We start from the raw sequence: 12,877 nt of genomic DNA, 5'->3' as shown, positions 1-12,877 counted from the left end.
ATTCCTGCCTCTGTGTTCCATCAAACCATGAGCCTCTCCCTTTCATAGAATCATCATACAGTACAATGGTTGGGTTCCTGTGTTTCTCCCCAACTGGTCCCCTGATGCCAGGGGCTGTATCCTCAATGCCCAACATCGTTTTGGGTACAGAGTAGGAACTCACTAAATGTTTATTGAGTTGAATTTCTATCCGATAAAAGGTTGACTGAATGATCTCTTTCAAAAATAAAATGCTAAGGGCCTCTGCATACAACCAATTGAAGAGTTGAGACCACCAGTAGATTACAATCAGGTTGCTCTCCTCCAGGCAGAATTTTTTCTTTTTTCTTTTCTCCTCTTTTCTTTTCTTTCCTTTTCTTTTTTTAAAATATATTTTTATCCATTTCAGAGAGAGGAAGGGAGAGGGAGAGAGAGATTGAAACATTAATGATGAGAGAGAATCATTGATTGGCTGCCTCCTGCACGCCCCCTACTGGAGATCAAGCCCGCAACCCGGGCATGTGCCCTTGATTGGAATCGAACCTGGGACCCTTCAGTCAGCAGGCGGACACTCTATCCATTGAGCCGAACCGAATAGGGCCAGAATTTTCTTTCTTGAAGGCCATTTTCTCCAGCCTCAGCCTGGTCCCAACTTGTCCTAACGTGGATCCTATGGATTTAGAATTGGCTATTCGATTCCTCACTGAGGTTAATTGTACAGATTAGATTTAAAAGAAAGACCATAACTGTGACCCATTTTCATAAAGTCCCTTGTGTAGAGTATCTTTCTAGGTGTCATTTCTAGTCCTCTCCAACGTAGGTGAGCCCACCCAGGGGATGCTCAAGATTATCCATTGATAACAGCGAGAAAAGTTCTCTACCTATACATATGCACATATATGTTATGTTATAGGTATGTATATTATTAGATCAAACCAATAAAAATGATTGGCCATTCCCTGAACTTTCACTGGTAAAGGGAGTCTGTCCAACCACCTGGCAGATAATGAGGAGGGCTCCTCGGGGACGGGGGCGGTGGGGTGGGGAGCGCCCCACTGCAGAGGGGCTGACTGTGGCTCATTTGTTCAGTTGCTTTCATCACGTTTCAAATTATTGTTCTTTTCATGTGTCCAGCTAAATGGATTTATCTACTATCTAGTTTTAACTAAACCAACCTTCGCAAAAAGACACATGGCTCAACAAGTTCCTCAAAGACAGCAGTTTGCAGATAACACTAATCATGAAAGCACAAGAGAACTTTGAATTCTTTGTCAGCCACATGATGGGGTAAAGAAACACTGACAATCTAATCAGATCTGTCCAGAGACCAGGCCAAACACATAACTGGAAATGATCCAGAAGAGGATTTGAAGTATGGAACCGCAACATATAATGAAGAAGCAGAACTTTGCCCTAGGGGCACATTGAGTTTTGAGATTAGTAGTCGGTGATGTAAGACATGTGTAATTTATACACTATTATATATGCATATATAGGGGGGCACAAGTTCAAAATTACTTTATTGAGAGGCTGTGTAAACCAAAGAGTTTGGAGACCACTGGACTGTTCTTGCGTCTAAAAATATTTTTTTTTCTCTCTGATCATCCTGATTAATTGTAGAACACTTGGCAATGCACGGAAGCATCAAAAACAAGAAAATACTATCCATATTCCTACCACCACAAAATAAGCATTACTTGTATTTGGTGAAGCATCTCTTTTGTCATAACCATTTCATATAAAATGTTTTTCATGGAGGGAGGCTGACCCTACAGGAGAAGGCTTTATAGACCATCTATAGGCACCTCAGCTTCAGTCCTGGTTTTTGAACATTTGCTGAATCCATTTGGGAAGAGTTTCACGCTTATTGGCGGTACGCTATGGCCTTGTCCCATGTTACACTGGGGAGCCATCTACACCTTTCTTAGTGGCAGGAGGAGACCGGTGCAGCAATTCCTATACTCCCTTCATTCTTAAATTAATTAGCCCATTTCTGCCATCAGTGACATGGTTAAGGAGCCTGGCTTAGATCTCCAGATGTCGGGGGAGCAGACCTGCTCTGGTTTTCTTGGGTAATCCCCAGGAATTCAGAGTATGTCCATAGATTCCCTCCTTTATGGGGGAAGCACAGCTCTGGCCCTGCAGTGACAGCCCTGCCTGCCTTATGTCAGCGCCGACACGTCTCATTACAGAAACCACCCTCGGTTTCACATTCTGAAACTTCTCTGGACATTTGCTCTTCATCCCCACAGTGAAACTCTAGCTGGAATTTAAAATAATCTCATCACCCTTAAAAATCACTTCTGACAATCTGATTCGAACCAGAGCTTTTCTGTAGGTTTGGCAGGATTTCCGTTTTAATCTAGGATGAAATGCAGCATTTCCCCCAAGGTTTGGGCCACATGCCAAATGGGGAACAAGACCCCTTCACTGCCTAATCCAGAGGGTGCAGAGCCTCATCACCATTTTTCTCTCTCTCGTTTTATTCGGCCCTCATACTATGGCTCCATTTTTCCTCTACAGCATCCACAACCAGCTGTCCAAGTTGTCCGGGATTCAGGGTGGGAGGTGGGTTTTAGTACAGACAGAGGCTGAAGAATGCAAATCCATAATTTAAATGTCAAGCTCCCCTATTGCAACATTTAAATAAGATCCATTTGATTTACAGCTAGCTGTTTTTTAAAGAATTTTTTTTTTTTTGCACAGATTTTAGGTTCTTTTTCAGGAGTGAAAATGGATTTTCCCAGAATCAACTGCAGGCAAACACATCCTTGTGATGCCTCCAGCTGATGTCAGGTGTGAGGTCCCTGGCAAAGTGAAGAAAACAATGCATTCTGGAAATAAATCAGCAACCCTGACCTCAAAACCATAGCCATCTAATGAAATAATATGTAAACACCCAACTCTCAGATTGTTTCCTTCCCCTTAAGCATTTTTTGATGTGGACCTGGAACAACAGGAGGGTAAATAAAGAACACAACAGCAAAATCACCACACCTGCTAACGTGATCCTCCCTGGATGTGTTCAGATGTGTTCATTCTCTACAGGCGAAACGAAACTGAGGAGGGACCATGGGAGCACTTGGGGCCTACATCACTGCAAGCGAATGCAACCTCTGTTTATTTCTGTGAGTTTCACTCCCAATTACCAAAGACTCAGAACTCACACCCCTCTATTCCATCTTTATTGCCTTTGTCACCCTGCCTCTATGAAGTCCACCCTAATCACTCTTTGCTGTATGCTGACATCTCTAATTTCCCACTGGCATTTAAACTGTTCTTTCAATATATGTTTAATACTACTTGACACCCGAAATCCTTTTGAGTGTAGATTCAACCTAAACTAAAAATACAAAGTATAAATAAGTTCAACTAAATTTACAGAGTAAGTTGAAAGGATAGTTTAAATCCACATTTAAAGACTTAAATCTTTCCCTTTGTCCCACATGGCCCAGAAGGAGCCTTTAGAGCAAGAAACAGCAGTGGCTTCTGGGGAGGCAGGAGTATTAGGTTTATCAGAAGAGAAAGATGGTAAGAGAGGAAGCAACAGGAAGGACTGCTTGTCTTTCACAGTTTCTATTCTAAATATAAACATTTTTGGGGTCAGGATTGAAAAAAGGGGCAGCTGTTGCCAGAACGGTATTCTGGTCCTCTGAGGGATGGGATATTAGAGCTTTCAACATTAAAAAAAAGATGTTTTCCTTCCAAACCCATTCCAAGGAAATTTCCACAGTTATTGTTGGAAAGATCAGTCCCAGACACCCAGAAGCCCCAACTGGGAAAAGATGGTAGAAATGCAAAACAAAGTTTTAGAAAGGTTGATAGAGAATTAAATTTTCCTTTTGCCTCACCAGCCGGGAGCAAAAAGAAGATAATGCTTTTAATCTAACCCTCCGCCTCCCTGAGAAGGACAAAACACCTGAGTGTCTGATACTCTCCACACCCCAGAAACCCTACTGCCCTGGCTTTAGTTACTGACTCACAGCAAACAAACAAACAAACAAACGGTGGATATTGTTCGGGCTGACATTATTAACAAGTATCACGAAGGGGACATGACTATACCAGAACACCCAATTCTGACCTTTTGAGAATGAACTGAGGAGGCTGTGCAGTGACCACCAAATGGCCTGAGCACAGACTTACCTTCTTAATAAGCAGAAAGCAAACTGAGGACACAGAGATCTTCCTTCCCGTGGCTCCTGGTTTCCTGGATGCTGTGTGATGTCAGCTAATCTCTGACCTACAGTCATCAACTGAGAAGATCTAATTTTAACACCTACCTACTCATGACGATAAGAATTCCAGGACTCTACCTCAAGCCCCACACAGCCAACTCCATGGTCTTTCAGGAACCAAAGTACCAAGCGTCCAAAGCACAGCAACCAAAACCTCCTCAATGAAGCTGTCCCCAGACAGTAAAACAGAGGAACTCTGCTGGGCAGTGGAGGTGAGAGGGACGGAGGACTATGACAAGGCAGAATGAGAACTTGCTGATTTCTATAAATGTATCCTTGATGCAAAAGTCTTCCGTTCTCCTTAAGCTACGCGTCCTTCCTCAACCCTGGGGCAGCACCCTTGGCCAGGCAGCAGGCCATTTGCAGGCCTCCCAGCGCTCTCCATGGCTCCCTCCCACCACTCCCCTGCCGCCGGCTCTACCTCGATGGTGTACTGTTCAAAGATGCGCAGCTGCAGGAAGATGTCCAGCTTGATCTTCCGCTCATGGAAGAGCTCTTCCATCTGCACCTGTGCGTCGTCCAGCTGCTGCAGGACTGACTCGATGTGGCTGATGGAGCTGCTGTGGGGGGTCTTGTTGTTGGACACGGCTGAGTCCCTGTGGCAGAGGGGGAGAGGAGGGAGGGGCCTTGCATGTTAGAAGTGATAGAGGAGCAGGGGGCCTTCCTCTTCTGAACAAGGTGGATGGGAATCAGCTGAGTTACTCAAGTGACAGCCATTTATCAAACTCCTGCTGTGAGCCAGGCACCATCTGCTTAGTAGGTGAACCAAAGATACATGCATCCTCTTTGGGGTTCACAGCACAGCAGCTTGTCTTGGAGAGCATAAAATATTGGGGAAATGGAATGATTCCATGCATATGTGTACTCTAATATGTATAGTTTTATACACACACACATACACATGCATAAGAGTAGACACATTAAACACAATGCATAAGAGTTGACACATTAAAGACATAGAATAAAAAAAAAAAACTCTTCCTAATTTTACTTCCCAGTGTTGTTGTTAAAGGAAGATCATGGCTGCCAGTATTATTCACCCACTTCATAATGCCATGCCAGGTTACAGGCTGGTGTCCTCACACAGGTTCCAAGCTGTAGTTAGACAGCACAGGACCTGCAGGCTGCAAGCCTGGAGTAAGTCCCCACTCTGACACACATGGGCTAGTAGCTTTGGGAAATGACCTCCCCGAATCCCAGCTGCCTCCTGTAAAGTGGACTTAATAATCCCTGCCCTGCTCACTTCACAGTTTGCTGTTAAACAAGACAGTGTATGTGAACGTGCTCTGTGACCAGGTACGTGCTGTATGGACTACTGCTATTCCTGAAAGGACACAAGTGAAATACCAGGTGCTGGTTGGGGCACTGGCTCAACTGGGGAGAGTAGAGGGAAGGGCTCAAGAGGCTGGGGCAGCAACAAGGTTTCAAAAAGGATGGGTTCTGATTTGGGCGTGGAATCCAGCCAGGAAGATGGGAGGAGTACACTTTCTGAGTCTATACAGAAGTATTGGGGGGAAGAGGGTTACAGGTTGTAGAGGGGAACCACAAGATAAACACACTGACTTGCTCAAAGAAGTGAGGTGGTGGAGACCTCCAAAGAGATCACTATAACAGGAGAACTGGAGGTTAAGAAGGTAACATCCCATAGGGCCTTGAGTAAGCTAGAGCCCTAAAACTTGAAATAAATGGGCACATTCAATATCTTGCAACATCTTGCTTTCTTATACAGTTTAAGAAGTCAGAAGACAAGGGGGAAAACATTCGTTCTGAATCCTCTCATCAGCAAGCTTTCTGAAAACCAGGCCTTTGTGTCTGTGTATCTGAGCTCAGACTACCTGCTTCTGAAGGGAGCTTAAGACCAGTTTGTCAAGAGCTTCCCCTACTATCATTCAGACGGCTCCCAATTCTACCTCCTAGCCCTAGCCTATTTGGGCATGAAACCCACCATTGCATGGACACCCCTAGTCACGAGTCACATAGAGATGTACTCACACTATGCATTATGCACTTGTTGAGAGCTTTGCTATTGGGAGGATGTGGCTGTACTTTCTGACAACCCCTCTCAGTCTCTCTACATCACACACCTTCTAGAAGGAAGAGCATAATTTCTGACCATTCTGCACAGCACCAACATCAGTGTCACACTCACTGGGAATCACAGAGAGGATGGGAAGCCACGTTAGGGACTTCAGTGATGAGTGCCAGACCTACAAAAAATGTGTGCCCGGTGTGTGTGAGGCAGCCAGCTAAGGCCCATGAGGCACCATTTACTCCTTTTTCTGTTTGCCTGGTCTTACTGTCAGGGAGAAGAGCCCAGACTAGAGTCAGGCTAGGGGGGGAATACATGGTCACCAGTGGGTCTTGGTCACACGCCTATGATTCTCTCTGAAATCCTTGGTTAAACTTGTGGAACTGGCATCGGCCAAGTCATTGCCTCCACCATCTCCGTGTAGCCTTCCACCCTTAGCTATGGTGCAAGTTGGCAGCTGTTAAGAGTAAGTGGCATCTCCACAAACCCAGCCCCACAGAGACTGAAATCAACCAAGCTTGTGAAAAGTATTGGGAGAGAAAACACAAAACCATCACAAAATCTCAGAGCTGACAGATCTGGAGTGAGCCCCTTAATCACAAGGACAACACAGCTGAGACCCAAAGAGGTGAAGTGCCTGCCTGCTATCTGTAATTTTCTTCAGAAAAAAAGAACAGTGGAGTTTCCTAGGTAAGCAGACAAAACTGTCATGTGTTATGTATTCATGAAGATGAATCTAGGGATCAAGGGACAGAGACTGTCTTGTTAGTATGCAACAGCGAGATTCAGAACATCTCGTGTGCATATTTAGAGTAGAAATAATTAATTTCCAACAGAAAAACGTGCCAGGGACGTTGAAAGGCAAGTTCTCATTGTTTATTTAATTAGACAACTGATATGGGGGAAAGCCCTCTCACTTGAAGTCATCCCCTCAGGTCCTGGCTTGGCTGGGACTTGTTGATGAGATTATTTCTGTCCGGAGCTGGCAGAGGTCTCGGCACTCAGTGATGTTGGGATAGGAACCAGTCCCTGTGGGCAGGCCTCATTAGCACCATCAAGCCCCATTCAGACAGCACCTGGGCACAGCGCTGGCTGCTGAGGGCCTGCTCCAGGCTTCATGACACTTTATCTGATTCAGGGCCCTTGACAGGAGCAGGAAACTAGATGCTAACACCAACAGAAAGGAGGCAATGGTGCGAGTGATTCTAAATAAATATGAGGTTTGGGACAAGATTTTTCTTATTAGTTATGCTAGTTTATGTTGACACAGGAAGATTTTTGTTATCTGGGCATCAAGGAATGGTGGAAAGGTCCTAAGTGGGTAACGAAGAACAGAGCAGGACACCACCACACACTCCACGTGGGCCAACGCCAACCATGTTGGGTCACATTTTGCTGACTCGGGCACTGGAGTTCAGAGTTCAACCTGAGATCAGGATCCAAAGAACACTATATTCCTGATGGCCCTTTCTCCATGTGATTAAATACACCTTAATTCTTAATGAAGAGGCTATTTGTTTTTCTGTTCAGTGTTGCTAATTTCTGTTGTACTTATGTGACTTATTGATTGCTGAATAACATCATGAATGATAAATAATGCCTTAGGAGATGAGCGCTTTTCTGTTTACTGTTTCATTTTAAACTCAAGTTGCATACAGTGCAGGCATTTTTATATCGGACAAATGGAGACACTGAAGATCACACACGACCACAAAGCTGGTTGTGGCTGAGCCAAGACCGGGACATGACTTATCTCGTGTCTAGTCTGAGGCATTTCCCACTGGAAAGCACCGCCCGTGCTGACCTGGCCTCGCTGGGCTCCCCCAGGGAGGGAGGCGCTGACCTGAGCTGCTGGATAAGGTCTTCGCCTTCCTTGATGACGTTGAGCGTGGCGTCCAGAGTAGCGGTCTGCTGCTGCTGGAACTGCTTGATCAGTTCCTGGACCGCATCCACCGAGTCTGCACAGACATCCTCCAGCATCTCCTTCTGCAGGTCTTCCATCCATGTCCACAACTGTGGGGAGAGGGCAGAGACTCCACTCAGGGCAGACAGGAGAGGCCAGGGCTGGGGCAAGGGCAAGGGCAAGAAAGTCAGGCTAGGGCCACGCAACCTACATTCACTCAGGCAGTGCAATGTCAGACTGTCCTCATCAGCATGCTTAGGGGTCGCTTTGTGCTTCTACATTGAGATTCATTACCCATCTTTGCTAAGTTTACCCCGTTAGTGTTGCATTCCCTAAGGATGGGAGACACCCCTGGCTTAGCTTCCTAGTGGTTCAGGGAAACTGGTGGTCTTAGTGCAGGGAGATCACTCATGTTTGAAGAAACTGGGAAGAACAGGAGACTGTGATGAACAAATACTGTTTTATCTTTCAGAGAGGAGGAAAGGGAGGACTCCACACACTTCCTCCAGGCAGCTAGATGTCAATTCCTAGAAATTTATCACCATTTTGTTAACATGTAGAGAAGAATGTGAAACTCAATAAGAACCAAATGAAGTCTAATTAAGGAAATATATGCTGCGTTAAATCATTTTGTTCTTTATGGGATTGCTAGGTTGGTTAGAAATTTGAATGCTAAAAGAGATATCTTATCTTAAATAAGTATATTTCCCCCATGATATTCAAGATGATGAAATGCAGTCAGAATATTACTAGTCAGACAAGTTTAAAATAGCTAGGTGTAACCCTGGCCGCTGAGCCTACACTCAGTGGTTAGAGCATAGGCCTGCACACTAAAGGGTCTCATGTTCGATTCCCAGTCAAGGACATGTGCCTGGGTTTATAGGTTTGATCCCCAGACCCAGTTGGGGTGCATGTGGAAGGCAACCAATTGATGTGTCTCTCTCACATGGATTTTTTTTCTCTCTCCCCCCACCCCTCCCACTCTCTCTCCCTCCTTCTCTTCTATTCTCTAAAAAAAAAAAAAATCAATGGAAAAAGTATTTTCGGGTAAGGATTAAGGAAAAAAAAAAGCTTAGTACAGTGTTTTGAACAGAATAAGCACTGGGAATGATGAAGAGTTGAACTGAATTACTGAAAACTTTTATCGATAGCTCTTCCTCATACTGAAACTAGGTCATCAGTGGCCTGGCACAGTGCTCCACTTCTAACTACCCTTGCTGAGCATTTTCATAAATGGCAGGAGGAAAGATGAGTCAGATGTCTGCTTAGAAACAGGGAAACTTCAGCTGGATAGCAAGAAAGATAAGCTCAGGGCTCTACCAGGGGAAAAAAACAGTAGAGAGAGAGAGAAACTGATAGACGGAGTCAACAGATGTAGATTTTGGCTCCTGTTCTTCCCATAATTTCTGTTGCCTTTGAGTAAATTGCTATCCCCTTGCTTGCCATGGCTTCATGTGTAAAATAGGTTGGGGAAAGCATAAAATGAAGTTGTTAGTTACTTTTGGGTTCTAATCTTCTATAAGTTAAAAACATGGATAAGGCCCCGGCCAGGTGGCTCCGTTGGTTGGAGCATTATCCCCTACACCAGTGGTCGGCAAACTCATTAGTCAACAGAGCCAAATATCAACAGTACAACAATTGAAATTTCTTTTGAGAGCCAAATTTTTTAAATTTAAACTATATAGGTAGGTACATTGTTATTAACTTAATTAGGGTACTCCTAAGGCTTAGGAAGAGACACACTCAAGGGGCCAAAGAGCTGCATGTGGCTCACGAGCCGCAGTTTGCCGACCACGGCCCTACACCAAAAAAGGTTGTGGGTTCCATTTCTGGTCAGGGTACATACCTAGGTTGCGGGTTTGATCCCCGGTCAGGGTGCATATGGGAGGCAACTGATTGATGTTTCTCTCTCACATCGATATTTCTCTCTCTCTCTTCCCCTTTCCCCTTTCTGAAATCAATTTAAAATAGATAAACATCCACTTTGAGAATATTATTTCATCTATTTGGTTTAGTATGGGAAATCATGATATGGCCTTTATTAAAGGCGAAAAAAGAAATAATAGACAAAAACAGTCTTCAGATTTTGGACAAGTTATTATTTGTTCTTTAGACAGGAGAGAGAAGAAGATGAGTTAAAAAGATTAATAAGCCCTGGAGGTAGAAAATAACGGTATAGAACAGGTGAAAACCTCTCTGAGCCTCAGTTTCATAATCTGAAAAGTGGGAGAATAAGAACCTGCTCACTTCAAAGATTATTAGGCTTGAATGATATACTTATTATTAATGCTTTCAATAAACATATAGCCTTATTAATAAGCCTGTAGCATTGTGATGATAGCGATAACCAAATTATTATTATTCAGAGTCCCCATCATTTAGCAGCTGGCAATTTGGTTGTAATTAGTTCAATTTATTTTCTTTACAAATAACCTTTTTGTTATACAAACACAAAACAAGTTTTTCAGAACATATAAGCTGGAATACATATTCCTATAAGTATGAATGTATTTATTTCAAATTTGTATGAAATCAGGATTGCAGGATATTGGTCATTATGGCTTAATGCTACTTCACACTTTCTGATATGAAGGTCTACCTTCAAGAGAATAGCAGGCAGAGGGAAAGTTTGAAGTACTCCTTCATTTTGGATTTGATAAAAGATCAACAATGGATTTGGTTCTTCAATATGCTAGGCTGAGTTGGGCCTCTGTTTTCTGTTTTTACTGCTCTGTCCCGAGATGTCTAAGGAAAGCCTAGAGCAGGGGTAGGGAATGTCCAGTCTGAGGGCTGTATAAGGCCCATGAAATCATTTGGTCTGGGCCTGCCAAAGCATTAGGGGTGAGTTAATTAAATGTTTGACCAAGTATAGCAGGCTAATTTTTAAGTTGTAATTTTGTATGGCTCATGAATGATGTTATAAATATCCAAATGGCCCTTGACAGAAAAAAGGTTTCCCACCCCTGACCTAGAGACTGGAAAGTTCAGATATTTCTAAGGAGGGTTGGGGAGAAGGAAGGAAGGAAGGAAGGAAGGAAGGAAGGAAGGAAGGAAAGGAGGGAGGGAAAGAAATGTGAAGGATAAAAATTGTGGATGTGGAGCAGGTAATTTAAGAGGAGAAAACTAACTCGATGTCTCAATGCAGTGCAGGGACGGAGACTGAAGACTGGCCAGGGAAGTCTGGTACTCACTGATACAGGAAGGAGAGAGACAGGAATGAGGCGAAGAAATATCTTGAGGATTTTATTTTATTTAAGGTAATTTTGTTGTCAGTACCATCCTTAAGCTATAATAATGCTTTCATTGCTTGGAGGTTCTTTCCCCCTCCTCAATAAAAACTTGACCATCTCTGGTGTAGGTCTAGGAAGAAAGTGTCATTCTGTTCTCAGGAAATCCACCATGACTCATGACACTCCTCCTGGTGATCATGCAGCTAAATTGTAGAGAGAGTCAAAGACAAAAACTGCTAAAACAACAACAACGAGGTGTCAGAGTTACAAACAAAAAGACTAGAACATCTGAGAACACCTACTGACCTCAAGTCCATATCATCAGAAAAAAGTGTCCTCCTTCTAAATATTCTTTGATGAATGAATTGGAACTGACTTTTCAGATTTCTGTTCCTATATTCCACTACATTATGAAGAAATTCTTGTCTCTCATAGTTAAAACCTTCTGCTGAGGAAAACCAGCTAAGAGATAAACAAGCAAGTACAAGACCAGTTGCCTCACAGCCCAGTGGTGAGCAGGCTGGTGAGGAAAGGAAGGTCTACCTTCGAGAGAATAAAATGTCAAAATGGCAGTGAGGGAAGACGATTTGATGCAGAGACAGGGAAGGAGACCAAGGCACTAGAGACAAAAACTCCCTGACATCTTTCTCTATTTTCCCTTCTGTAAACAAAACAAAATAAATAAACAAAAAGCCCAGAGGGAAAGGAGTTCTTGAATAGAATTGATATTTACTGAGGATAATTCTTTTTTAAAAAAAATATATTTTATTGATTTTTTACAGAGAGGAAGGGAGAGGGATAGAGAGTTAGAAACATCGATGAGAGAGAAACATTGATCAGCTGCCTCCTGCAAAGCCCCCACTGGGGATGTACTCGCAACCAAGGTGCATGCCCTTGAACCGGAATCGAACCTGGGACCCCTCTATCCACTGAGCCAAACCGGTTAGGGCCTGAGGATAATTCTTGATTCTGCCCTTGTCTGGCTAGTTTTCTGACCAGGGGAAAACTACTTTACTTCAATTACTTCATATTTAAAATGAAGTGAGTGTGTGTATGTGTGTGGTTTTTCTAGCTTGTCTCTAAGGTCTTACATGCTATGGTTTCCCTCCAAAGCTGATATAAAGACACAGGCAGTAACAGAGATGCCCCCTTAAACTGAAAAACTGCACTCACAGCTTTGACATCAAGACATCCAAAGTCCAGACAGTGTAGCACCCGTTAGAGGGTAACTGTGTTAAGACACTATGGCCAGACTTAAGTGAGTACCAGACTTCCCTGACAAGTTAAGACACTAGTACAACCTGGAAAGTTTGAGTAGAAAGCTACTTGAAATTCCAGGGGACCATATGCACACAGTCACCCCCTGGTGGCAGCAAACTTAAATTGCAGACTCAGGTGCATCAAGTAGACAGAAATAAACATCATTGTCACTAAATTATGAGTAAGGGTCAACTGTCCATTTCTTAGGCTATAATTTTCTATGATCTGTGTCCTGTAG

At 43.6% G+C, this 12,877-nt stretch overlaps 1 protein-coding gene across 1 annotated transcript in view; it reads right to left on the bottom strand.

Annotated features, from left to right (window-relative positions):
* The window catches only part of LOC102754027 (kalirin-like), a 131,497-nt gene that overhangs the window by 109,967 nt on the left and 8,653 nt on the right, over positions 1-12,877 (bottom strand). The window contains exons 2-3 of the mRNA XM_006775021.2: positions 8,051-8,259; positions 4,639-4,813 (exon numbers count right to left, since the gene is read on the bottom strand). Of these exons, the coding sequence (XP_006775084.1) occupies positions 4,639-4,813; positions 8,051-8,259 (384 nt within the window). The remainder of the gene's footprint in view (positions 1-4,638; positions 4,814-8,050; positions 8,260-12,877) is intronic.

Source organism: Myotis davidii, unplaced genomic scaffold (genome assembly GCF_000327345.1).
Source record: "Myotis davidii unplaced genomic scaffold, ASM32734v1 scaffold9, whole genome shotgun sequence".
In the NCBI taxonomy this organism is placed as follows: Eukaryota; Metazoa; Chordata; class Mammalia; order Chiroptera; family Vespertilionidae; genus Myotis; species Myotis davidii.
The sequence above is the reverse complement of the archived record's forward strand: the minus strand, read 5'-3'. Positions and strand labels throughout refer to the sequence as shown.